The 27,921-nt window shown below is 42.8% G+C and overlaps 2 protein-coding genes across 5 annotated transcripts in view; both read left to right on the top strand.

Moving 5' to 3' along the window:
- The window catches only part of PTAR1 (protein prenyltransferase alpha subunit repeat containing 1), a 128,757-nt gene extending 112,025 nt beyond the window's left edge, over window positions 1–16,732 (top strand). Inside the window, exon 7 of the mRNA XM_072992192.2 lies at window positions 15,638–16,732. Coding sequence (XP_072848293.2) covers window positions 15,638–15,716 — 79 coding nt within the window. The 3' untranslated portion in view covers window positions 15,717–16,732. The remainder of the gene's footprint in view (window positions 1–15,637) is intronic.
- The window catches only part of APBA1 (amyloid beta precursor protein binding family A member 1), a 54,522-nt gene continuing 42,270 nt past the window's right edge, over window positions 15,670–27,921 (top strand). For 3 of the 4 annotated variants that reach the window (XM_078385068.1, XM_078385067.1, XM_072992185.2), the window contains exon 1: window positions 15,691–16,845. In XM_078385068.1, coding sequence (XP_078241194.1) covers window positions 15,691–16,845 — 1,155 coding nt within the window. Of the gene's footprint in view, window positions 16,846–27,921 lie in introns of all 4 variants that reach the window. The other variant, XM_072992184.2, reaches the window with a different exon arrangement.

The following is a 27,921-nucleotide window of genomic DNA, read 5'->3' as shown; positions in this document are numbered from 1 at the left end:
TTCAAAAGACATGCAGATCTTTGCTGTATGAGTTTAACAGTAAATTCCAAACTGGTAGATGAGAGGGAGTTTAAAACCAATTTGCATCCTGCTGTATCTCCTGTCTAAGGAGCAAACCTGATCTCAACATCATCAGCCATTTGAATTTGGGACATTAAAAACGGGATATAAGTGTGGAACCACCTACAAGAACTTGATAACCTTGAAGAAGATGATTTATCATTGAAAGCTCACTGTTTGTTTTTTATTTTTGTTTTATATTCTAAATTAGGGGTCTCCAAACTTTTCAGCATGAGGGCCACATCATATATTTTACACATTTTGAGGGCTGAAGGAACACACGTGTGTGGGTGTGCGCATGCACGGGCTGAAGGGAATGGACCTCAGGCTGCGGCATTCACTGGGCCAGATAAAAAGGCAAGGTGGGTCAGATGTGGCCAGCGGGCCATAGTTTGGAGACCCCTGTTCTAAATGGTTAATTGAAGGTATCATCTGATCCTGCATTTGTAATGTTTCCACAGCCATATGGTCCTTTCCTGATTTTGCCTCAGTTTTTCCTGTATTATTACATTGAGAGCCTAACTAACTTGCAGAAAATATGCGAGGAACAATTACACAATAGTCATAAACAGAAATGCCATTTAAAAAACATAAGGTATTTGTCATGGGTAATTTGCTTTGGACATTATTGGGAATATTGTGTGTAACCCAGAGAACATTAATTTCATTTATAATTTTTATCCTAATTCTTTCTGAGGAATGACATAATTCTGTCTCAGTACTATCTGAGGATGAAGTAAGCTTGAGCCTCTGAGGCATCCTGGCAGCTGGCAGAGGAGAAGAAAGAGACTGCTGGTCTTAACACCTGCCTCTTGACAACGTTATTCAAACATATGTCAAATCCTTTAAACCTAGCAACAGGGAGGTGTTCTCTCTTTTGTCTGAGGGATAAGGGATCGCAGAAAGAAAAGAATGTGCTGATCCCTAATCCATCACTTTCCAGGAAAATCCTGTGCTTCCAAGCTCTGCTTTCTGAAAGAAGTTGCTCTTCCCCTCCCCTCAGATAATGGTCTTAGTTACTAATCAGATTTTAAAGGTAATTAATGACATGTCTGCATTATTAATTGTATGACAGATGAGGGAAATTATGTTTTGATTACAACTACCATAATACCCTGCTAGCTAGGTATAATGGGAGTTGTACTCCAAATATCACCTCCCTCCCTCCCTCCCTCTCATCTAGCAAATTGCTACTCTGGGCAGGGTACAACAAATTAAACATACATTATATAACAATATGAACAATAAACTATCCAAGACATAAATCATAACCCAAAACAAGCAGCAAAACAATTTCTGGAACACACTACAAACATATTTTTTCCAATTTCTGAAGTTCATGGTTTAGTTTAGTTGAATGTAAGCATACACAACAGTTTTAAGGCTTGGGCATCTTTAAAGTGAAAAATTGTGAGTTTGGCAATATTGTACAAAACATTGTAGCTGCTTTTTGTCAACATGACAACTTTCTGATTATAATTGTTTACTTGTTTGCTTGCTTTTTTCAATAGGTTTTACGTATGTTGAGGATACCCTGTGTGGTGAATAGAGTGATGGACTAGGACTCAGGAGTTCTGGGTTCGAATTTGTGCTCAGCCATGGAAACTCACCTGGGATGTGGAACTGATAAAGCTGTTCCTTAAATATCTCACTTACCTTAAAAGCCCTATTAGGGTCATTATAAGTCAGTTTCGACTTGGCAGCATGTAACAGATAACAGTTGCATATGTCAGTGATGACTTTTTAAGTATTCATGCTTGAGACACATAATACAGTGTTCTATGCTAAAATTTATTTTCTTGTTTGGTTTCACAATAATATATTGCAAGTGCAGTAGTACCCCTGTATCTGCGGGACTGGTATCCATCATTTCACTTTCCTGCGGTTTATCATAGCCGTGTATACAACATGCAAGGACGCCCTCTTGTGGCCTTTGTCCTGCCTCCTTGTATGTTCTATATACAGTGGGGTCTCGATTTACGAACTTAATCCGTATTGGAAGGCAGTTCTCAGGTCGAAAAGTTCTTAAGTCCAATCTGCATTTCCCATAGGTATGCATTGAAAACCATTTAATCCGTATCTGCTCTTTTCGTCCATAGAAACTAATGGGAAGCTGCTATTCCGCCTTGTGCCACTAGAGGGGGATATTTTTTCTTTTTTCCTTTTAACCTAAGATGACTTAGCTTTTAAAAAAAGGAAAAAAAGAGTTCGTAACTCGAATCTAAGTTCGTAAGTCGAGTCCATATATTCCTATGAGAGCGGTTCGTAAGTCGAGCCGTTCGTAAGTCGAGACCCCACTGTATGTGTGTGTTCTGTGTCGTGACGTCAGAACCAACGTATAGCGACCCTAGTAGGGCTCTCAAGGTAAGAGATATTTTACGGAGTGGTTTTACCAGTACCAGTTACACCCTCCAGTGAGCTTCCATGGCCAGATGGGGAATCAAACCCTGTTTTCCTGAGTCCTAGTCCATCATTTTATCCACTACACCAGAGGTCCCCAACCTTGGGCCTCCAGATGTTCTTGGACTACAACTCCCAGAAGCCTTTGCCACTACTTCTGCTGGTCAGGATTTCTAGGAGTTGAAGTCCAATAACATCTAGAGGCCCAAGGTTGGGGACCACTGCACTACACCACACTGGGAATCCCATATGTTACATAGAGAGAGTTCCTATATACTTGGTTTCAGGTATCCACAGTAGATTGTCGAACCAATCCTCCAAAGATACTGGGGTCCTAGTGTAATATCATTTTAATCAGGCCAAAACAAAAAGGGGGTGTGTGAAAGCTGGTTATTGTGATGATTTACCAAGGGCAGCTTATTTATATGGTATGGATGCAGCCACTTCATTAGCTCAGTTAACATCAGATTTAGATTGTTTGGGGTTTAGGGTTGTCTTTGGAAAATATTGAAATTTCTAGTGATCTAAAATAAGGCTTCAAAACTGTTAACGCCACTGCTTTGTCAGCTTCACAGGCTTCCCATTAGTTTCAATACCCAATTCAAAATATAGATTTTAACTCGTCAGGAAAGCGGGACTGTGCCAGCTGGGCTACTGCTGCAGTTGGCGTGCTGTTGATGACATAGACCCAGGTGTCGTGCCCCGTGTAATAAGTGGTCCAGTGGGTTCTGGAGGTGGGTGTTAATCGGTCTGGCCACCTGTGCCAGTGAGATTTGTCTTTGTCAACACAAACAAATCTCCATATCTAATTTTAACCTTTCAAAGTGTTTCTAGCTTAGGATGAATGTTTGACTATATACCTTGCTGTCATGCCCATACTTCTTCTGAAAACCTGAGATCCTGTTCTTCGTACCTTCATCAAGTGAACTTAATGTGTGGTGACCAAAGAGCAGTCCTCCTTGATGTTGGCATCTTAATTATAAAATGCTTTCCTGACAGAGGGTTGCTTAGCCCTTACTTTTATGGTGGGTTTTGTGATCATGTTTCTGTGCTATTTGATTTTGAATGGTTGCTTTTATTCTTTCTGCTAGAAGCATTTCTATTACAAATGTGATATTATGTTTGTATCATGTGAGTTGTGTTGAGTGAACATGTTGAGTGGCCTTAAGTAAATGTAACAAGCACGGTAATATAATTAAATATATCATCTGTGTCTTCACACTCGCCATTTTGCAAGTGATAATTAGTATTTGTCCCATGTTTAATGATGAACAGTATCATTGTAAAAAAATTGCCAGAATTTGTTATTTTTAAAAGTTTTTTAAAGTTCCAAGGGTTTAAGTGTTATAGGTGCATTTTAAAGAAGTAACTCCTTCAAAGGAATTTATTTACCTGTTGTTAAAAGTACAGTTGTGATGTAATTATGTGTTTGTTACTGGGAAATTAGTTAATTACAAATATCTAGTTAATTGTAACTAGCTATTTACAAGCTCTGAACACTATTTTTGTTTGAATTGCTATACTGTATTATTTCCTACAGAGCCATTTCACATACTGGCCAGAAATGTACACTTTTTAAAGTGAAATAACATAAGTCACTGAAGCAAATTGCAGCTAATTAATGAGGTGCTGGTTCTGTACTTCAGAAATTACAGCAGTTTGCCTCTGCAATGTACACCTTTCTGTGTATGTGATATAAAGCAGCTAGTAGGCTGTCATTGTTATGTTTTTGGTATGTACTTGTCAAAATGGGGACAGTCACATGTCTTGACTGTACACGGGCTGGATGGACCAAGGCATATTGCTACCAGGAGAGAATATAAGAACTGTCATGCAGGATGAGACCAAAGATCTATCTAGCTCAACATATCTGCAAAGTGACGAATCAATTACCTGTGGGAAGCCTGACAGTAGGCCATGAGTGCTATTTGTACCATCTGACTACCTGTACAAGTTGCCACCCTTGCAGTTGGTTTGGGGATAACTACACTTACTAATTACTCCAATCCCCATACTTCTCCATTCTGAGAGTTTTACATGACAGACACCTTACAAAACTTAAATGTGGCTCACCTGAGAGAAAGTCCTAAATGGGAAGGCCAGAGAGGCCTAGATCTGTCTAGTTCCCTGTCCCCCCCCCCCCAAAAAAAAGGCCCAGGTAGCACCAGGGCAGAAACAGGAAGCTTAGGTGGAATTTGGCCTAATTAACATGATTTAGTTAAGGACTGGCTTGTGGAGGTCATCTTAGTATGATCCATAAAAGAAGCAAACATGTAGACAAAGATGTGTATCCTGTGGACTTTCTAGCATAGCATGCATTAGGTTAATAGGATACCTTCTCAAACAAGAACTTAGTACCAAGTGTTCATAGTCCATGTTGGGTTTTGAGTTTCCTTGATTATTTTATCTGATTTCATGTGCTCCATTGTATGAACTTCATTGTTGATCTTTAATTGGGGTTGCAGAATGTGGTCTTAATAGTGTGGAATGTGGAATGATGTCACAAACTGAGGATACTATAGTTTTCTTAGCTGATATCAGAACTCCCATTGATAGTTTTATAAGAAATAGTCTGCTGTTCTTTTCACCCTCAGGACGTCCAAAGGAGGTCCCAAATGGAAGGTGGAGTAATAAATTTGAATCTTTTCTGTATTTGTTAAATATCTGAATGTCATTTGAAATAATGATTTATGGCAAGAAGGTGTTCGGGTACTTAAATGTATACTTATATCAGTTTATTCCTTATGTTTTATTTTCTTGTCCAAAATGGAACCATCAAAAATCTCTGTTTACTTTCAGTACTTGATCTTCCTTGTCCAGGAATGTAAATTACTCAGAGTGAAGATAGCCTTTACCATCAGTCCTTTACATTTTGATTACAAAGAGACATGGAAAGCCACAGAGTAGCCATATGTGGGGATCCTTGAACTTGAATGAGTGGGTAGTAAAATTTTAATTAATACCTACTTTTATAATTTTATAAAATTATACATTTTTAATAAATTTATAATTTTATAATTTTAGCAGAAATGTTAGTTTTTCTTGCTTTAATTTTTAAATTGTATTTTAAATCATATATTGTTTAATGTAACTTTTAATATTTAACTTACTGTGTTTTTAAATTGTGTGAATTTTAATGTTGTGATCCGCTTTGGGTCCCTTGTTCGGAAAAATGTGGCATATAAATAAAACTAATAATAGTATATATCACATATTTTGCATATAAAGCTTCAGCTCTAACATTCTTTGCACTTTTAGCAAGAAAGTAGTTGTTCGGAACATACTGTATTTGCCGGCGTACAAGATGACTTTTTTGCCCAAAAAACATGCCTCCAAGTGGGGGTCTTGTATGCCGGATGCACTTCAGTTGGGCCAGGAAGGAGCTGCCGTCGCCACCGAGTAAGTGACACGGGGCCGCTCTGGCAGGGGAGGAAGGCAGGCAGGCAGGCGGTCCGGACGGAGGGAAGCAGAGCCACCCATGCCTGAGCGGCCAGAGCCCACCGCCAGGCTGCCCGGCGCCCTGCGCTGCTGAGCCAGCTGCCTGCTCGCCTGCGCGCTGCCAGATAGCTGCTTCCCCTCTTCCTCCTCCACCCCCGCCCGCCCGCTTCCCCTCCTCACCCTCCTCACAGCTGAGCCAGCTGCCTGCTCGCCTGCGCACCGCCAGAAAGCTGCTTCCCCTTTCCCTCCTCCTCCGCTGCCGCCCGCCGGGCGCTTCCCCTCCTCGCCCTCCTCCTCACTGGCCATGAATGTCCAAGGTGGGCCCGGGCAAAGCCCCGGGCTGCCGCCACCGCTGCAGCAGCAGAGCCATCCACTCTATATTTTGAGTGGAAATGTTGGGGGGGGGGTCATCTTATAGGCCCAGTCATCTTGTACGCCGGCAAATACGGTAGCTGAAATCACTGTTTTCTTGATTAAAATATATGTACGTATAAAAGTAGTTGAATATAGGCAGTTTAAGTAACTGAGTTTTATGAGCCATAGGTATAATTTTGCTGCCCTCAAAGACAGATGACAAAGTTTCTGTTTCTCTCTCTGTGTTGAAAATCTATGCAATGATTATATTGTTTTTCTCCCTGTTGAAATAATAGCTTTAATGGAAGAATAGTGCAAAAACATTCCTCAGAGCAAAGGAGAATGTGAAGCATGATTAAAAATGGCTAGCATTGAAAAATGTGTTTACCTACATGTTGAATTTTTATTCATTCATCACTGTAAGCTAGTGCAGTTCCCATTAGGAAAGTAATTGAGTTTTTTTCCCATACAAGAAAGCAACATAACTCCATGCTAATTCTTTCTGTATAAGATCATTTGTTGTAAACCATCAGAGGAATAAATTTAATTTCAGACAGATCTGAATATATGTGGAAATATTTCCATATACTGTAAGCACTTTTGAAAAATGCAGTTTTATGCAAACAAATACAAATACATGTATAAGAAAATAGACTGGAAAGGAAGACACTTATGGTCTGTTCTCTGTCTTAGCCCTTGGCTAAGTGGCTGTGACCTCATACCATGCTTCATTGTAACATCATAACTGTTGGTGAAGAATGATCAGTCACATACTGATCAACCCACTGTCTGCTGCCAAGTAAAGCAACAGCATTTTCCAAGTGTTTACATCACTGGACACACAGTTGAGCCAGGAAAGATCCCATCACACAGGGACCTAGATGTATAAGATGTCACTGGAAGGAATGAAATTTGATTCCTTAGGGAGTTTGCATTGACAGAGAGGGGTGCATTTTAATTGTAAATTGTTTTTGCGCAATCCATGCAATAACTTTGTATTCCAAGAGAAATCAGGAATGCTGCAAATTTGCCTGCTTATTTCCTTTGAATGCTGTGCTATCCATCAGATTTTGAGTACAGAGCCAGGAATGCATTAAAAGCGCTTTCTGCATGTGCCTGATAGAGCCTAGCTGCTGTTGTCATTAATGGGAGAGAACTGTGTTTTTCTGAGGTGTAGTCAGTCTTTATTTGCAAAGTCATGTGATGTCACACTTCTGTGTTGCAGGTGAGAAATTATAGAGAGGCATTTGAATTTAATTGTAGATGTAGTAAGAAAGGGGGCTTAGTTTCTTCACGATTTTTAAATGTACAAGACACCTTTGTCTGAACAAGACTTTTGTTCTCAAACTCGGTTGTGAAAATTGGTTTTGCTTCTTTTATGTTTGGAAGGCTGTTTAATTTTGAGGAGTTTTTCCTTCCTCCAGACTCTTACAGTTGTTTGGTTCTCTTTCGTGACCTCTGTGTATTCACACAATAGGTGTTTTGTGCCTGTGCAGACAATCCTTCAGAATGTTCCAGAGCCTTAGCCTCATATTCACAGAGTATATAACATGAGCCCTGCCTCTGCACCTCAGTCTGTGCAAGAAAGACGTCCTCGGTTGGCTCCGGAGCCTTTGTATTCTGTTCATTGTAGTTTCCTTTTTCTTTGTAGTGGCCTCTGTGAATGCACACAAATGGGTTTATCCTGCACCTGCGCAGGACGTTTGGAAGATTCTAGAGCTGAGGAAAAAAAAGAGACAATTAGTCCCTCCCCCCAGCAGGGTATCAGCTTCACCTCCTCAACCTTCCTTTCAGTTCCTCTTTTCCGCCATTCGAGTAGGACGTTAGGAACTAGAGCGCTAAGGAAAGTGATTTTAGCTTTGCTAAATCTATCTTTTGAACCTTTTTGTGTATTTTTCTACTCTTCTAGTTTGTTGTTCATCAATAGAACTTCCAGTTTTCTCCCTTTCCCCCCCGTTCTATCGTTTCCCACCCCCTTTTCTTTCTTTTTGTTTTATGGCCCCGTGGGGCTTTAAGAAGTGCTCCGTTTGTCTCAGACAAATTCCTCTTACAGACGCGCACGACCTCTATTTTGTCTGGGGGAATCCCATCACACCCGGTCGTGCACCATGTGCAGGAGTTTTTCCAAGCAGGCTATTAAGCTATGGCTCCAACAACTGAGATCTTTTCTATACGAGAAATCTCTGAATCCTACCATGGAAGTTACAGCCCTCCCCTCTTCAAACCCTCCTTGCCAGGAGGCTGCTAAATCAGCTACTAGCCCTTTTGACCAGTCTTTATCCAGCACGACTTCTTTACCTGCTAAATCCAAGAACTCGAAAAAACCGCCTAAGCCAGCTTCCACCAAGGCTCAGCCAAGGTCTGTTGATCCTGCAAATAAGAGGAAGGGCAAGGAGAATCCTAAGAGGCAAAAGGAATTAGTCAAACCAGCTACTGCTCCTCTTCCCATGTCTCCTATACCGGTGCAGGATTCTCCGAGGGAAGATATAGGACTTTCCGACAGGGAGGAACATGCCATACCTCCAGCCCAACAAGCTCATCACATTCTGAGCATGTCTCTGAGTTCGGGCCGATTTGGGGCTGTTGTGCCGTCCAGCCCAGCCATAGCCCCTTTCAGCCTTTGATCCTCAGGGCGGGCAGATAACGAGACTGAATCGGAACAGGAATCTGCTCCGTGCACTCCTAGGAAAAGAAAGGAGAAACACAAACATGCCTCTCCATACCAGCCTTCCGGGCTTGAAGAGCAATATTACCATCCAGAGGGTTTACCTCAATATGGTCATCCATATCCTGACTGATACCATCCCTATCTGTATCAAGGCTATGGCTACCATGATCAATACAGAGGGTCGGGTTACCTGCCACCACCCTGGTACCCTTCCGTAGCCCCTCCACTGCAAACTTCGTTGTAATACCAGTGGGATGTTTCCACCCCCCAAGCTCCACCATCCTGAAAGAGATCGATGATGCCGATGCCCTCCGCTCCTACTAAACGACTCAAGCTTCACAGGAGCTGCTCCTCAGTACAGGCTACCACGCTCTACTCCGGTCCTCACAACCATGATACAGAACCTTTCTCTCTGTCTACTCATTCGGATGCTGACCCTATGCTGACAGCCCCAGTACCATGACACTACCATTGACTTCTCAGTTATCTCATGGTGTCAACTCATCCTCATCTGACGAATCTGAGGCTCCTGATGCGGGTGCCACTGGCAATCTTCTGCAGTCACCTTTGGAGGACTACACATCATATGCACAACTTATCTTGCGCATGGCTAAGACACTGAAATTGATGCACAGATTCCACAACAAGAAATGGACTTAGTCTTCCACAATATGGAGGACAGGACGCCTTCTCCTAGTTTAAGCCTTATACCGGCACTCCTTACTCTGGTTAAAAACTCTTGGGGTAGGTCGCCTTCAACTCTCCAAATCCCACGAAACATTGAACACCACTACAAAACTCATGGATCAGATTTGGATTTTCTGGTTAAACATCCGATACCTAACTCCATTGTGGTTGAGACTACTCAATACAAGTCTTGCAACAGGTCTTCTACCATACCTGTGAATAAGGAGGGCAAAAAGATCAACTCCTTTGGAAAAAAATTACTCATTGGTGTCACTACTCATTAAAATTTCGAACTACCAAGCTGCAATGGGCACTTACCAAAAACATCTGTGGGACAGAATTCTCCCCACACTTCAAACCCTTTCAGAACCATTGAAGACTGAAGCTCTCAATACTTATGCAGAGGCCAATACCCTCGCGAAACAGCAAAGACAGGCAGCGAAGCATGCCGCTGACACCGCCTCAGAATCTCTGCTTACCTCAGTAGCACTCAGACGACATGCCTGGCTTAGGGTGGCAAACATCCTGGATGATACCAAGACCAAAATAGAAGATCTTCCCTTCGACGCTACAGGGCTGTTCAATGCTAAAATGGACGACATAATGTAGAACATCCATAAAATGAGGAAGACAGCTAAGTCTTACATTCCATACCAACTCTACTGGTATCAGAAACCGTCTTATAAGAAGCTGTTCTACCAACAACTCCCTCAGTACCAATCCTTTCGGTACAGTAAGTAACAGCACCATGAGCGGGCCTACCAGCCGCTTCAATCCAATATGATGCAACCCAAACAGCAGCAATATCAGGGCTCCAGACATCTTTTTTGCAAATCCTAACGCAGGGGTAAGCAATATTCCTAACTGCCCTGGTAATTCTTCCAGACTCCGCCCATTCCTTCCTCAATGGAGAAGGATTACAACTTACAATGGGTTTTGGCCATCATTGAATGGGGTACACGATAGAATTTTCACAACCCCCCCCAACAAATTCCATCAAACCCACCCCCTTCGCAGGGGCCATCGCAGCCACAAGAACTACTCTTCATTTCCTGCGCAAGCTAGGCCTACAAATAAATAGAGAAAAATCCCACCTAGTACCATCATAACTTGCAAGCTACATAGCAGCGCAACTAGACACCCGTCAGGCAAGAGCATTCTTACTACCCGAAAGAACAGTAAAAATCCAGAGGGCATTTTCAACCTCTTGGGGCCGTCAACACTCTCACCATTCAACACTTGCTGTGTCTCATGGCTTCCACAGCATCAGTGGTTCCCCAATCCAGATGACTCAAACTTCGTACACTCCAATCCTGGTTCCTCTCACAATTCAACCCTTCAGCGGACACCCACCTGAAGAAGCTCCTCATACCGCCAAATGTGGCATACCAACTCACGAATGGTCACTCAACGACACTGTCTTCCTGGGCATCTGCCGCAGATGGGGCCAGCCTACAATAGACCTCTTTCAATACATTTCAATGGACTTTTTCGTTTCGCTTGACAAGGATTTCGCTTAAGAGTGATTTCAATGGAACGAATTATCCTCGTCAAGCGAGGCACCACTGTATAAAAGGAATATTGTGTGCAAATTTTTTTGAGATTATATCCCATTACAGCTTTTCCCACTCTTTTGTTGACTATGAGGGCTACTCCATTACTTCTACGGGATTCTTGCCCACAATAGTAGATATGACAATTGTCTGAATTGAATTCTCCCATTCCCGTCCATTTTAGTTCACCGATGCCCAAGATGTCAATGTTTATTCTTGTCATCTCCTGTTTGACCACATCCAGCTTACCAAAGTTCATAGATCTTTCATTCCAGGTTCCTATGCAGTATTTTTCTTCGCAACATCAGACTTTCCTTTCACTTCCAGGCACGTCTGCAGCTGAGTGTCCTTTTGGCTTTGGCCCAACCACTTCATTAGTTCTGAAGCTTACTTGTCCTCCGCTCGTCCTCAGTAGCGTGTTGGATGCCTTCCAACCTGAGGGGTCCATCTTCCAGCGTCATATCTTTTAGCCTTTTGTTTCTGTTCATGGGGTTTTCTCCGCAAAGATATTGGAGTGGTTTGCCAATTCCTACTCCAGGTGGATCACATTTAGTCAGAACTCTCCACCAGGACCTGTCCGTCTTGGGTGTCCCTGCTTGGCATAGCCTATAGCTTCTCTGAATTACTCAAGCTCCTTCGCCACAACAAGGTGTGGTGTGATCCATGAAGGGGCCTGGTGTTTAAATTAAGCTAAATAAAATGGAAGTATTATTTCACACTTATTAAGACACTCCTACAGTACCCTGTGTATGTCTGCTCTTTGAAGTACTCTTTTCTTAGTAAAAGAAACATGGGTATGTGTTAGACCAGCGGTCCCCAATATTTTTGGACCACTGACTGGTTGGAGAGGTGTGGGCTCCGTGTACAGGTGGGCGGGGCCACCCACACGCTCATGGGTGCACATGTCATGCTTGCAGGTGGGCCTGCCATGCTTACGGAGGGGCACGTCACACTTGCGTGCATGCGCACGGGTGCGACACACCCACCTGCAAGCGCGACACGCCCACACGCAAGCACGGGCCCACTGCCACCTTCTCCCCAGCCAAAACACATACACACACACGCTCTTGGCGTGTGGGGGGCTGTTGCTCCAAAGTCAATCAGCTGCATGAAAAAGTTATTGCCTCCCTCCCTCTCCCTCCACCTGGCTTCTTTTCCACTAGCCAGGGCGGCGTGTGTTGCCAGCCCGCTTTGCGGAGCTGATCGGGGTGGGGTGGGAGAGAAAACGCTGACTCGGTGCAAAGGTGAAGGCACCACTGCCCGGCCTTTCGCTTGCTCCCGCTCCAGATGCCTCCTGGGTGCCAGTTTGCGGGGATCGGCAACAGGGTGGCCCTTTTCCCGCCGTCCCGGCCTGCCAAGGGATGCTCTTCTAACGCCTGGCCGTGTCTGAGGCAGCTGCAACCTTGGTTTGTGGCAGGATTGGCCCATTCAGAAGACCTTTCTCCCCCCCTTCCTCCTCCTGCCTTGCTAGGCCCACATGGGGACGCCTCCCACCCTTGTGGGGGAAGCATGTCCCAAATCAACCTCCCTCCTACCCTCTCCCTTTCCGTGGACAAGACAGACCCGTGTGTGCCTGCATGTGTGAACCCACGGCCTGTCCTGTCCACGGAGAGTGCTGCCTTGTGCAGCCAGTTGTGTCAGTCCAACCTGGTGCTTGGGGGCGATGTTAGATAGGGAAAGCTTTCTTCCCCTTGACACACCCACCCGTGAGCATGACATGTCCACCCGCAAGTGCGACACATCCATGTGGACGGGCGGGCAGAGATCTGTGTCCACAGCCCAGTTCAGGGAAGCTCACGGACTGGCACTGTGCCGCAGACTGGGTGTTGGGGACCCCTGTGTTAGACAACGTTAGTTCTGTGTGGCTTTTTAATTGAATTTGCATTGAAAAAGTGATATATTTTTGAGTCCTTTTTGCCTTACAGTGACACAAACTCTGACATTGAAATGTTTGCTTAGAATCATGTTAGGCTAGACTCCCAACTTGCAAGGTAAACAATTGTTTTGCATATTTTAGAATGTGTACTCAAGATGTTGCTTTGTTTTCTACTGAATTAATATAGCATGAAAACATCCCTGGTGGATTTTTTTGTGTAGACTGTATTTTCAGGATGCATTCTCAGTCACTTATGTTCTCATATTATCCCTTTTCCTGTTCTCAAATTCTTCACTTGTATATATGTGGGGAACCTTCATGACTGGTGGCTTATACATAACACTCCAGCAAAACTATTACAGCAAATAATGTTACAGCTTAGTTTGGAAGGGTCACCCCAACTTGTGAAATGCATAGGAAATGGCTTGCCCTGCACCTGTTTTATTGCTGCTTGACTTTAGTAATTGATCTTGGCCAACTCTTAGGGATGGTAACATATAGTGGATACCTCTTTATTCAGCATCCAAGCATTGGAATATACCCTATTTCCCTGGAAATAAGACAGGGTCTTATATTAATTTTTGCCCCCCAAAATGTATTAGGGCATATTTTCAGGGGATGTTTTATTTTTTTCATGTACAACAATCTACATTTATTCAAATACAGTCGTGTCATCTTCTGGTTGCTGCACAATGCTGCACAATGGTGGAGGGCGGGGTTTCACTTAACTGGGGCTTATTTTTGGGGAAGGGCTTATATTACGAGCATCCTGAAAAATGCTGCTAGGGCTTATTTTCAGGTTAGGTCTTATTTTCGGGGAAACAGGGTATTGGGTCTTTGCACCCACAACAAGCCATGCTAACAAAGTTCTGTTCGCAACATTCAACCAGGAGGATATGTCAGGAGGGATGGTGGTGGTTCACATATTATTCACACCATTCATTGTTAGATACATAGATTTCTGGCTGCATTTAAGTGCTATGAGCATGTTAAATGTTTATTGGCGGGATACATCCATTTATTGTTATTTCATGTAATAAATACTCCTTTATGACAAACACCTTTTTCCTTTTCTCAAAATTGCAATAAACCTTAGACTGCAATTTTCTATTTTACTCTTGACTGCATGGTTTGATGACTCTTCATGTAGCAGAGCTTCCCTTATTTTTAATGCTGCATTTCCAAAGCTTACACTATGGACAGCAGAGTGAAAAATGGCTTTCATCCAGCTTGAAATAAGAGTGAGATAGAAAGAGTTATGCTTACCAAAATAGTGTCACTTTATATTCCTATTCTTCTTTGCTGGACTTAATAATAGTTCTGAGTGTAAGATTTTTGTTTTAAAGGCAGGTGATTAGATCCAATTCTCTTATCTAAGAAAAGCATTTTTAAAGAGACATTACTGCAGTACAGTGGGGTCTTGACTTGAGAACTTAATCCGTATTGGAAGGCGGTTCTCAAGTCAAAAAGTTCTCAGGTCAAATCTGCATTTCCCATAGGAATGCATTGAAAACCATTTGATCCGTATCTGCTCTTTTCCGTCCATAGAAACTAATGGGAAGCTGCTATTCCGCCTTCGACCACTAGAGGGGATATTTTGTTTCTTTTTTTCTTAGGTCAAGAAAGGTTCAGGGAAGGCAGGGAAAATACAGTCCAGGCAGTACCAGGCAGTCTGAAGACCCCCAATCCACTCTCTAAACGCTGGGAGGAGTGAGGAAGCAGACAGGCACCCTTTTCACTGGCCAATAGTTAACTGAAAGTTCAAATTTTGCCTTTCCCTGCCTCCCACGTGGTTTTTTTCAGTTCTTAACTCAAATCTAAGTACTTAAGTCAAGTCAATATTTTCCTGTGAGAGCGGTTCTTAAGTCAAAAAGTTCTTAACTCGAGCCGTTCTTAAGTCAAGACCCCACTGTATAGGAATAAACCGTGTACTCGTACAGCGATTTCTTTCCTTTGGATTGAATTGTTGGATTTACTTTTGACTTCCTGCATGTTTATTTCTTTTAGTTTCTTCTAGATAACTTTTATCTGTAAACTCCTAGTTATTTTTATGTTCTCTAGTCTGTCTTCTTACAGTATTTCCCATTTGTTTTATTAACTCTGGCAGAGGATGTATTTGTCCTTTTAACTCAGTATAATCTCCTGTCTTCCTTGCATGTTATGCCTTCTAACCACTATTATCGTCTCCCCTTCCTTCTCTTCCTGTATTTTGTTATAGGCACATTTCTCTTGCTCAATATACTTCAGACTGCCTGTGTAATCTACCAGTCTGTTTACTCTTAGCTGTCCACTAGCAGGCATATCCCACCCATTCTCTGTATTCTTGTATTTTCAGTATTTTTTGCTTATGGCTACAGTTTGAGTAACAATTAATGTCAACTTTTTTGTTTATTAAAATGTAGTGTACAACTCTTATTTGTGCTTTTTTTAAACATTACATAAGACAAGTTGATATGTTAGGAAGCAGCAAAGCTACTCAATGGTAGTTTTAATATATTAAGTCTGCTGGGTTTTAAAATTTTAAAATATCTCCCTTCTTTCTTGTTGGGTAATAAATGTTGTGTTTTTGTTTTCTTTTTCTTTTTTGTAATTTCTTTACAGCCTCAACACACAACATGTCAATAGAATAATTGAGGGACCATCTAGAACCTGCCATGAACCATTTCGAGGGGCCACCTGAAGGAGAGGGCAATGATGAACTAGGAAGTAGAGAAGTGAATGAGTCTGTAGAGGCTGACCTGGAACACTCCGAGGTAGAAGAAGAACAGCAACAATATGCCATTCATTACCCACGATGTGCCAACAACAGTCATGAAGGACGTTCTAGACAGGAAGAGGAGGGCACATTAGCCCGGTCAGCCAGCACGGAGAGTGGCTTCCACAATCACACTGATACTGCTGAGGGAGATGTGATAGCCACAACAGAGGACAGTTATGAAAGAGATAGAGTGCTAGAGAATGAGGATGAGAGTGCTTATGCAGTTCAGTACAGACCTGAGGCAGAGGAGTACACTGAAAATGCTGAGGCAGAGCATGCTGAGACTCTCCACAACAGAACTCTACCCAACCACTTGCACTTTCATTCCATTGAACATGAGGAAGCCATGAATGCTGCATATTCAGGCTATGTGTACACCCATCGACTCTTCCACCGAGGGGAAGATGAGCAGTATGCAGAGCCCTATGCAGACTATGGGCTGCAGGAACATGTGTATGAGGAGATAGGTGACACACCTGACCTCGATGTCAGGGAAGGTCTCAGACTCTATGAGCAAGAGAGGGAAGAGGCTGACAACTATCGAAAGGAAGCTCTGGGTGCACGCCTTCACCATTACGATGAGCGCTCTGACGGAGAGTCTGACAGTCCTGAGAAGGAAGCAGAGTTTGCTCCTTATCCAAGGATGGACAGCTATGAACAAGAGGAAGATATTGACCAGATTGTGGCTGAAGTAAAACAGAGCATGAGTTCTCAGAGCCTTGACAAAGCCGCGGAAGACATGCCAGAAGCAGAGCAAAATGTGGACCCTAATAATCCTCTTGCTAATGTGCGTCCTGAAAACAATGGTCAACCTCTTGTTAGCTCCAGACCCTCTGTTAATGTGGGAGAATCAGTGCAACGATATAGCAAGGAAAAAAGGGATGCAATATCACTGGCCATCAGAGACATTAAGGAGGCTATTGAGGAAGTGAAGACAAGAACAATTCGTTCTCCTTATACCCCTGATGAACCCAAAGAACCCATTTGGGTAATGAGGCAAGATATCAGCCCAACTAGGGACAGTGAAGATCAGAGGCCACTAGAGGGAGATGTAAGTATTAAAATGGCTGGATTATATTTTGACAACAAATTTGTGATCAAATCTGACAAAATTGCTCTACTTGTAACTTTTTACTTTGGTTGTTGATGTTCTCCTATTAGCCAGAATCCTACTGCCGATTTATGGTTGCAAAAGGAACATCACAAGTCTTAGCAACAAAGTGCTGCTCATTAACAAGATGCTGGTTGCAGCCAGCTCTTCATTAGCAAGTGACAATATGCTATGAAAGCTTACACAATTTCCCTTGCGCAAGTATAAATCAGCAATAAAAGTTTGGACATTTTGTTGTTGCTATTTCAAAAACCAAATTTTACACAATTTAAAATACCTGTCTGTGTTCATGTATTTTTAAATAGTCAAATGTATTTTAGAAATGAAAATCATTATAGTGCAAATTTCCTCCTCAGTTGCCCTTTAATTTTTATTGTAATGGGCTAAATCCTCTTGCCTCTAGTGACTCTTGTATAATACAAACAGTACCACAGTACTAAATTGAGAACTGTAGAAAGTGACTGTTGCATACTGAGTTGGGTGGCTTAGTAAGCAACTGACAGTGTCTACCTCAAGACTACTTACCTCAAAAAGCTATCCTATTGTCATAGCCATGCAAGAGGATTTTGGCAATATATTAGTAAGGCAAGGAAGGGAAATGTATTAAAAGTACTATATAAATGTTACTTAGATAAATTATGCACCTTGTGGACTAATTCTTGATGCCTGTATGAATATATTTGCTTTTGTCATAAGCCATGCAGAATGTGTCATGGTGTGATCTGAAGCTGTGATAGTGTAGTGATGATACTGGTTTTGATGCATGTGATTGCTTCAGGCATGAAACAACGGAGCTGTTTGTTTTTTTTTACACTTACCCAAGTGACATTGATTTGTGCATCAGTCTGTTTCGATAATAGGTTCAAAATTGTATTATCTGCTTTCAGTTACAGGGCAAAGATGGTATAGTTTAATTTTCCTTTTTTAAAAATCCAGTGTTTAGAAACCTTCCCCACCCCACCCCTCATGATGTTCCTGCACTGTGCTTCTCATCAGCTGTAGCCAACATGGCTAAAGATTATATGCAAGTAATAGTTCTGGAACATTGGGAGGGCCAAAGGTTCCCTGTTCCTGCTGTTGCTATTCTGCATTACACACATCTGACACTAAATTCCTGCACTTATTAACCCTACACAGTTTCTTCCAGTAGGATTAATGTGGCCTAATGATGTGCTGGATTGTTTCCTAAAGCTTTAGGTGTGCTATAATTTAATTAATTTGATTCATTCTGAATGCCACCAGTATCTTGCCAGACATGAGTGTATTCCTTTGTGTATTCATCTACACTCTAATTTGGAGTAGATCATAAAGCATTCTCAAATGCAGATTAGGAGAAGAGAGCGCAGGTAGTTGTTTTAGACTCAGCCTCTTTCACAGTTGCTTTCTTTTGGGGATTTCACTATACAGTATATATATTTTTATTTTGCAGTGTTAATACCCATGTGTACACAAATACTTTTATTTATTTCCCATCGTTTTCTGTTAAAGAATTTCAGGCAGTAGGGATGGGCTGAGAAAGATACTGTCCCGCTAACTATTTTTCCTCTGATCATTAAAATCCTTTATTTAAAAAACCAACAACCTCATATTGGGAAATGTAAGCCAGCAAGACTTCAAATATAGGTATTGTGGGAGAGTAGATAAAACAAATGTCTCTTTCTGCTTTGTCCATATCTTATAAAAAATTCAAAGCAAAAGTGTGCTGCTTATATACCGCCCCATAGCGCTTCAAGTAGTCTCTGGGCGGTTTACAAGTTAATTATGCAGGCTACACATTGCCCCCCCAGCGAGCTGGGTACTCATTTTACCGACCTCAGAAGGATAGAAGGCTGAGTTAACCTTGAGCTGGCTACCTGGGATTTGAACCCCAGGTCATGAGCATAGTTTTAGCTGCGATACAGCAGTTTAACCACTACTCTGAAAGCAAGGAGAGTGCAAACAGTTTTCCATAGGAAGAAAAGCAAAACCTCTGTTTCAAATGAGGTAGAAATTTCACTTGGAATTAAATATTCTATTGGTTCATTGATTACTTGATTCAGTTTTTGACATGTACCCTATCTTAAGTGGGTTGCACTCCCTCTGATAGATTTAGATTTAGATTAGGCATCCTTCAGTCTTGAGAGACTATGGTAACGTGCTCTGAATAGAGGACTTGGAACAGCGTCTAGTGTGGCTGGAATCTCTTCAGCACAACACAGGCAAGCAGCTTCCCTACAATGCTGAGAAGAGAGATGCCACGGTAGTTATTGCAGTTGCCCCTGTCTCCTTTGTTCTTTCTTATACAATGTGACGATGTTTGCATCTTTCATGTCCTGTGGTACTCCACCTTCCCTCCAGCAAAGACAAAAGATTTCATACAGCTCGATGGTGATGATTTCTTTGCAGTACTTAAGCAGGGATGTTATCCTTCCCGGGTGCCTTGCCTGAGGCGAGGGAATCCAAGGCCGCTTTTATTTCTGCTAAAGTTGGTTCACTGTCCAACTCTTCCAAAACAGGCAAGCACTCTGTTATTTAATGCCTCTTTGGTTACTACATTCTCTCTGGAATATAGCTCAGAGAGATGAAACGCACCCAGCATTCCATCTACTGAGCTCGGTCCTGGATGACCACGCCTGTGGCAGACTTCAAAGGAGCAGATTTCTTCTGTATTGGATCTAAAGCCTGCTTGATACCATCATACATTCCCTTGATGTTACCTGTGTCTGCTGCTGTCTGTATCTGAGAGCAGAGCTGAATCCAGTAATCATTAGAACATCTCCTGACAGTCTGTTGGACTTTGCTATGAGCAACTCGAAGAACCTGCAAGTTGTACTCACTAGGACAGGCTTTGTATGCTGCTAGAGCTCTCCTCTTTTCCTTGATGGCTGGCATCAACTCCTCCGAATGGGCTTCGAACCAGTCTGCTGTCTTTTTGGTCTTCTTGCCAAATATGGACAAGGCGGTGTTATAAACAGCATTCTTGAAATGTTCTCGTCATTCAGGTACATTTGCAGCAGCCGGGCCTGGGCAAATTCCTCCACTTTTCTTTGATTGTGAGTCTGTCAATATGTGGTCTTCCTTCCTTTTTTGTGTGATACAATCTCTTTGTTTGCAGTTTTATTCTACTACGCACCAGTGAGTGATTAGTATCACAATCAGCACAATTGTGATCATTCTACTGGGAAGGCTAGAGCATCTAGTGAGGATCAAATCGAGCTGATGCCAATGCTTCAATCTTGGATGTCTCCAGGAAACTGTGTTGAAGCTTTGTATTAAAGAACGTGTTGCTGATACAAAGACCATAGTAACAGCACTCTGGCAAGCGTTGGCCATTTTCGTTCATCTTCCCAATGTCAAAATGGCCTAGACAAGTGGGCAAGAATTGTGATCAGCACCATCTCTCATGTTAAAGTCTCTGAGAATGAACAGCGATTCTCTCTCGGGGATTTTTTTGATAGTAGCTGCCAGATCGTCGTAGAATTTGTCTTTGACTTCTGTTGTAGATGACAGCGTTGGTACACCCACTAATGAGGTTGATCGGTCCCACTGATGAGTGGAGCTGCAGAGACAGGATTTTTTCACTCCCCACAGAAGGTGGATCTCAGCAGATTATTTCTGACTGCAAAGCCAACACCATATTCCCTGGTCTCATTCAGTGGTTTTCTCTACCAGAAGAATGAGACTTGATTTATTTGACAGATCCCGTGTCTGGCAATCTCATCTCTTACAGGGCAACAATGTCCATCTGCAGCCTACTCAGTTCTATGTTGATGACAGCTATCTTGCGCACATCGTTTATTTCCTGCCGGTTGTCAGAAAAGCCAGGGGTCATTGTCCGAAAATTCCAGGTGCCCAACTTTAGGGCAGAAGTTTTCTTATGATTGTTGCATGGTGCAGGGTTATCGATCTGCTTGTTGGCTTTCACTCTAAAACCCACACACCCTGTGAGGTTAACAGACCGTGACGAGGCAGCACCTTACTGGCTGGGGGCTGCCCAGCTTTAGGTGGGCGGTAGCTACCTAGTGAGGTGCAGTGCCCTCTCCCGCCATCCGTAGCAGCCCCCGGCATCATGCTCTACGCCAGTCAAGCAGAGACTTATAACCAGTAACTGCTACTTCCCGTGTTACTTCAATGCTGTATGCGAAGCTGGAGTGTCCTCTCCAGAGCACGAAACCTGGGTAAAATAATATGGAGGATAGGCTATTACCCAAGTAGCAAATCCCCCCTCTCCACATCACTGAAATAATCCAAGGGAATGGCAAGAGCCAATACAGCTGGTTCCAGCGACGTCGCAGGAGTTGCCAGAACGGCACAAACTGCCCCCGGGACTCCAGCTCCGGATTTTGCCTCGAGGTTAACTCCTGAAGTCTTTGCCATCAGTGGATATAGCCACAAGGCACTGGAGGTTTGAAATTGGAGTTTTCCTTATCCTAGATGGGCAGCCTTCTAAGGCTGACAAACCCCACCTACCTGGCCTGCTCTCTAATAGTGCGGAGATTAGAACACAGGCCTCCAGCTGCTGGACCTTGTCTTCCAAGAGGACCACCAACTAACAGAGCATTTCTAGCCAGGTACCTCATTTGACCAAACAAAAATGCCACAGGTGTTATAAGTGACTGCAACAAATCCTGCACTCTCCATCTTGACAGATTGGTCAGTGAGTTAAAAAGAGAGGAAGTCTGATCCTCTCCCTAAAACTTCCCTGCTCCCCCAGGTGTATGCAGTCTTATTTGTCTTTCCTATTTACCAAATTAGATTCTAAAAAAAATAAAATCAGAGAAATTTGCATGTCATTAGGCGCGCACCTCTGGTAGCACTTATTTAAAGCTAAACCCCCACCCTCTCAGACCATGCGGTCAGGGAGAACAAAGGTCAGAACAAACACACTCTTACAAGCCTAAAAACCCACAAGCCTAGAAAAAAATACCACACCAAATAAAATGTCCTTCCAGACACAGCTCACCTTCTACTTCCCCTTCCTCTGCTACCTCAGCAGGAAAAAGGCCGAAAGCTTCTAGTAGCAGCTTCTGATAGACTCCATAGGTTTATATTCTTGGGATGCTCCTGATGTAGTCCAGAACTGATGAGCAGCATCACTGCAGTTTCAGGCAAGGTTCCTTCATAACCCTATATGATGCAGAGTTTGAACCTGGTGCAGTGGTTAAACTGCAGTACTGCAGTCAAGCCTCTGCTTGTGACCTAAGTTCAATCTCTACTGATTCAGGTCGACGGTTCAAGGTTGAATCAGCCTTCCATCCTTCTGATATCGGTGAAATGAGTACACAGATTGCTGAGAGGACAAAGTGTTTGCTTAATTATATTGTAAACTGCCCAGAGACCACTTTAGCACTATGGAGTGGTAAGAAAGCTGAAACAACAACCTTCTGCGTTTAAAGCATGTGCTCCATCACTGAGCTTTGGACCCTACTACTTAGAGTCCTTAACAAAGGCAGACCTTGTCATAGTCATTCATGTCTTATTTCCTTCTAGATTATAGCACTATAATGTGCTCTTCATGTGGCTGTCTCATGTCAGGAAACTGTAGTTCATGGAAGTGCAGCTATAAAATGGCTTATGATAGTAAGCTCTGAAACCTTCAGCAGTTTGAAGTTATTGAGCCTTAAGTATTGTTATGTTCCAGAATATTCCACTCTGCATGCTCAAGAAAAATAAAGTAAAATGAAGTAAAATAAAATAAAATAAAAGAGATGGCTTGCACTATTGGACTGAGAAAATAGTATTCTGCAAAGCTTTGGCAAACGGCTGTAGACTTTAGTCTAGAAAAAGATGGATTGCTCTCATTGCCCATTGTGGATAGCATCCTGGTTCTCTAGATATAGCAAGGTTGTTCATGAGATTTAAGAAAAAATATGAATCTTGAAACATTCAGGGGTCCCTTATTCGTTTTCTGTCTGAGCAAACATGAAATTCCATAATAACAGACGGGATATTGAGAATCAACTAGTAAACAAATACATGTGACTGTTTGGTGCACCCTGTGGTTCCCTTGAGAAATTGGCAAGCAAATCCACATTTTCTTTCATTATATGTTGGTTTAGTAAAAAGTATGTCTTGCTGACTGCCATCTCATCCTCAGGGACCAGCATAGCAAATCTTCTACACCCACTGCCTCTTGCTCAGTAGTGCAGAAGAACAGCTTATGACAGTTCCTCCCTAGCTTGCAAAGCTCAGGCGGCATAGACTTGTTTGCAGGGTGGATTATGCACATGAATAATCTGGCTCTGACAAGTGGAACTTCTGAGAAACAAATGTCCTTTCCCCCCCTCCCTTTCTCCTCGATCAGGTATCATTCCTTTTGTTTTTAACTTCCATTTGTGTCAACAGGTTTCCCCCAGTTCTAAATCTAATGTGAGGGCAGCTTTGCAGAGCTTCAGTTTTTCCACAGTACGGCTAATCTATTATTAATAAAAGGAATTGAAGAAGGTTGCATTGAATAATTGAGCAGGTTTCAGGTGCTGCATGAACCTAAAATGATGTGACTGGCTGTAGGGATGTGGTGATGTACACAGTGTTTGCTAAGCAAAAGCATCAGAGCTGCTGCTTGGAACACAGCTGGGAGTTCCCCTGGGCCCTTCTATTGATAGTATGAACTCCTAAAATTATGCATCGAGCCAAGTAAATGTTGAACACTAAGTGCTTGAATAGTCAAATTTTTGCTGACAAAGATTCTGCCTTTAAAAAGGATTCAGAATACAAACTATTATAAAAGGATTGATTCAAGCTTCTCTGAATTGTGGAGTTCCATCCAAATGTGGTTGTATGTAGAGTATATCTACCGGAAGAAAGAGAAAAGGTAATCATAACTAGCTTAAGTCTCATTGATTTCCAGGATCTGTTTAAAGTATGACCACACTGTTTAATGTGTGGATTGAACCCAGTATATTATACATCTGAGTACTATGAGTAAGATGAAAACAATAAGGCCGGAATCCACTTTCCATCGCAGTTAGAGTAGGTCCATTGAATCACTGGGAACGTCATTCCATTGATTCAGTGAGTTCGGGAATTTTAGGCCTCAGTGTACAGCCTAATCTGAAACATTTTGACTGAATTTCTATTTGTGTAAATTGTGCCATGTAATCCCCTTCACGGATTGCTGCCTTGTTGTGGCGAAGGGGCTTGAGTAATTCAGAGAAGCTATGGGCTATGCCGTGCAGGGACACCCAAGACGGACAGGTCATAGTGGAGAGTTTTGACTAAACTCGATCCACCTGGAGCAGGAGCTGGTAAGCCACTCCAGTATCTTTGCGGAGAAAACCCCATGAACAGAAACAAAAGGCTAAAAGATATGACGCTGAAAGATGAGCCCCTCAGGTCAGAAGGTGTTCAACATGCTACTGAAGAAGAGCAGAGGACAAGTACAAGTAGCTCCAGAGCTAATGAAGTGGTTGGGCCAAAGCCGAAAGGACACTCAGCTGCGGACGTGCCTGGAAGTGAAAGGAAAGTCCGATGCTGCAAAGAAAAATACTGCCTAGGAACCTGGAATATAAGATCTATGAACCTTGGTAAGCTGGATGTGGTCAAACAGGAGATGGCAAGAATAAACATTGACATCCTGGGCATCAGTGAACTAAAATGGACAGGAATGGGCGAATTCAATTCAGATGATTAACATATCTACTATGGTGGGCAAGAATCCTGTAGAAGAAATGTAGTAGCCCTCATAGTCAACAAAAGATCGGGAAAAGCTGTACTGGGATACAATCTAAAAAATGATAGAATGATTTCAATACAAATCCAGACCTTTCAACATCACAGTAATCCACGTTTATGCTCCAACCACCAATGCTAAAGAGGCTGAAATTGACCAATTCTATGAAGACTTACAACACCTTCTAGAACTGACACCAAAGAAAGATATTATTCTCCCTATAGGGGACTGGAATGCTAAAGTTGGGAGTCAAGAGATTAAAGGAACAACAGGTAGGTTTGGCTTTAGAGTTCAAAACGAAGCAGGGCAAAGGCTAATAGGGTTTTGTCAAGAGAACAAGCTGGCCATCACAAACACTCTTTTCCAAGACCCAAAAAAAGGCGACTCTACACATGGACATCACCAGATGGCAATACTGAAATCAGATTGATTATATTCTCTGCAGCCAGAGATGGAGAAGCTCGATACAGTCAGCAAAAACAAGATCTGGAGCTGATTGTGGCTCTGATCATCAGCTTCTCATAGCAAAATTCAAGCTTAAGCTGAAGAAAGTAGGAAAAACCACTGGACTAGTCAGGTACAATCTAAACCAAATCCCTTATGAATACACAGTGGAAGTGAAGTACAGATTTAAGGAACTCAATTTGGTGGACAGAGTGCCTGAAGAACTTTGGATAGAGGCTCGTAACATTGTACAGGAGGCAGCAACAAAAACCATCCCAAAAAAGAGGAAATGCAAGAAAGCAAAGTGGCTGTCCAATGAGGCCATACAAATAGCAGAGAAGGGAAACAAAATGCAAGGGAGACAGGGAAAGTTACAGAAAATTGAATACAGACTTCCAAAGAATAGCAAGGAGAGACAAGAGGGCCTTCTTAAATGAACAATGTAAAGAAATAGAGGAAAATAGTAGGAAAGGAAAAACCAGAGATCTGTTCAGGAAAATTGGAGATATTAAGGGAACATTTTGTGCAAAGATGGACATGATAAAGGACAAAATGGTGGGACCTAACAGAAGCAGAAGACATTAAAAAGAGGTGGCAAGAATACACAGAGGAATTATACCAGAAAGATTTGGATATCCTGGACAACCCAGATAATGTGGTTGCTGACCTTGAGCCAGACATCCTGGAGAGTGAAGTCAAGTGGGCCTTAGAAAGCTTGGCTAACAACAAGTCCAGTGGAGGTGATGGCATTCCAGTGGAACTATTTAAAATCTTGAAAGATGACGCTGTCAAGGCGCTACATTCAATATGCCAGCAAGTTTGGAAAACTCAACAGTGGCCAGAGGATTGGAAAAGATCAGTCTACATCCCAATCCCAAAGAAGGGCAGTGCCAAAAAATGCTCCAACTACCATACAATTGTACTCATTTCAGACGCTAGCAACGTTATGCTCAAAATCCTCCAAGGTAGGCTTCAGCAGTATGTGGACCGAGAACTCCCAGAAGTACAAGCTGGATTTCGAAGGGGCAGGGGAACTAAAGACCAAATTGCTAACATGCGCTGGATTATGGAGAAAGCCAGAGAGTTCCAGAAAAACATCTACTTCTGTTTCATTGACTATGCAAACGCCTTTGACCGTGTGGACCATAGCAAACTATGGCAAGTCCTTAAAAAAATTGGAGTGCCTGACCATCTTATGGAACAACTGATTGGTTCAAAATTGGGAAAGGAGTACAACGAGGGTGTATATTGTCCCCCAGCTTACTTAACTTTTATGCAGAATACATCATGCGAAAGGCAGGACTGAAGGAATCCCAAACTGGAATTAAGATTGCCGGAAGAAACATGAACAACCTCAGATATGCAGATGATACCATTCTGATAGCAGAAAGTGAGGAGGAATTAAAGAACCTTTTAATGAGGGTGAAAGAGGAGAGTGCAAAAAACAGACTGAAGCTCAACATAAAAAAAAACTAAGATCATGGGCACTGGTCCCATCTCCTACTGGCACGTAGAAGGGGAAGATATGGAGGTAGTGACAGATTTCACTTTCTTGGGCTCCATGATCACAGCAGATGGAGACAGCAGCCACGAAATTAAAAGACACCTGCTTCTTGGGATGAAAGCAATGACAAACCTTGACAGCATCTTAAAAAGCAGAGATATCACCTTGCCAACAGAAGTCTGCATAGTCAAAGCTATGTTTTTTCCTGTAGTGATGTATGGAAGTGAAAGCTGGACTGTAAAGAAAGCTGACTGCCGAAGAATTGATGCTTTTCAATTGTGGTGCTGGAGGAGCCTCTTGAGATTCCCCTGGACTGTAAGGAGAACAAACCTATCAGTTCTAAAGGAAATCAAACCTGAGTGCTCACTGGAAGGACAGATCCTGAAGCAGAGGCTCCAGTACTTTGGCCATCTCATGAGAAGAGAAGATTCCCTGGAAAGAACCTGATTTTGGGAAAGTGTGAAGGCAAGAGGAGAAGGGGACGACCGAGGACGAGATGGCTGGACAGTGTCACCGAAGCAACCAACATGATTTTGACCCAGCTCCGGGAGGCAGTGGAAGACAAGAGGGCCTGGCGTGCTCTGGTCCACGGGGTCACAAAGAGTCAGACACGACTAAACGACTAAATGACAACGACGACGATGCCTCAGAAATATATTGTAGACCTAGGTCCTGCCATCCCCATCTGCCAATAAGTCACACTGTTGTTGACAATTTAACAATTTCATTGAAAAATAGATTGTAGGCATAATGAACGGTCACTCTCTTGATGTGCTACAGTAGAGTTATATGGAGCAGGTCCCTGCATTTGGGTACCAGACTACCAGATGCACACCTTTTCCATCCTGTTGCTGGTCAATCAAAAATTGGTAACCAGAATTGGTTATACCCTTGGGGCACAAGACTAATTGTGGGGAGATTGTTATCTGTTGTTATGGAGTGTAGCGACTCTCCTGAGCCAGGTATGCCCCTGTCAAGCCCCCACTTTTTGATTTCCCAGTGGGGCTGGTCCTTAGCCCGAGATAGGGCTTAATGCCCGCCTCTCCCAACATAGATCTGCTCCTTTGCATAAAACTATTTTCCACTACAAATAATGACCGAAAAGTAAACAGGCCTATACATTAACACAGGAATATCACAGGAATAATTCAGTAGCAGGCTACATTACATAAAGGGTGGTGGGCAAAATACTGGCCAGAGCGAAGCTGTGAAAGTTCAGATATACTTCCCTGATGGATTGGAGTGAAAACTGCAGAATTCTAGTCTGCCAGGCAGGCGTCTCTCCTATTCAGTCAGCATTCCCTGATTGGCCCTCTTCTGATTGGCCAGATTTCACTCTTCTCCAGCCAGTGACTCTGACCTAAGGCCCCACAGGACCCTGGGACATGATGGTTGTCCTCTTGCATGATCTGGCTTT

This window comes from Pogona vitticeps, chromosome 2 (assembly GCF_051106095.1).
Source record: "Pogona vitticeps strain Pit_001003342236 chromosome 2, PviZW2.1, whole genome shotgun sequence".
NCBI classification, from domain to species: domain Eukaryota; kingdom Metazoa; phylum Chordata; class Lepidosauria; order Squamata; family Agamidae; genus Pogona; species Pogona vitticeps.
Note: the sequence above shows the minus strand (reverse complement) of the source record. Positions and strands in the feature narration are given on the sequence as shown.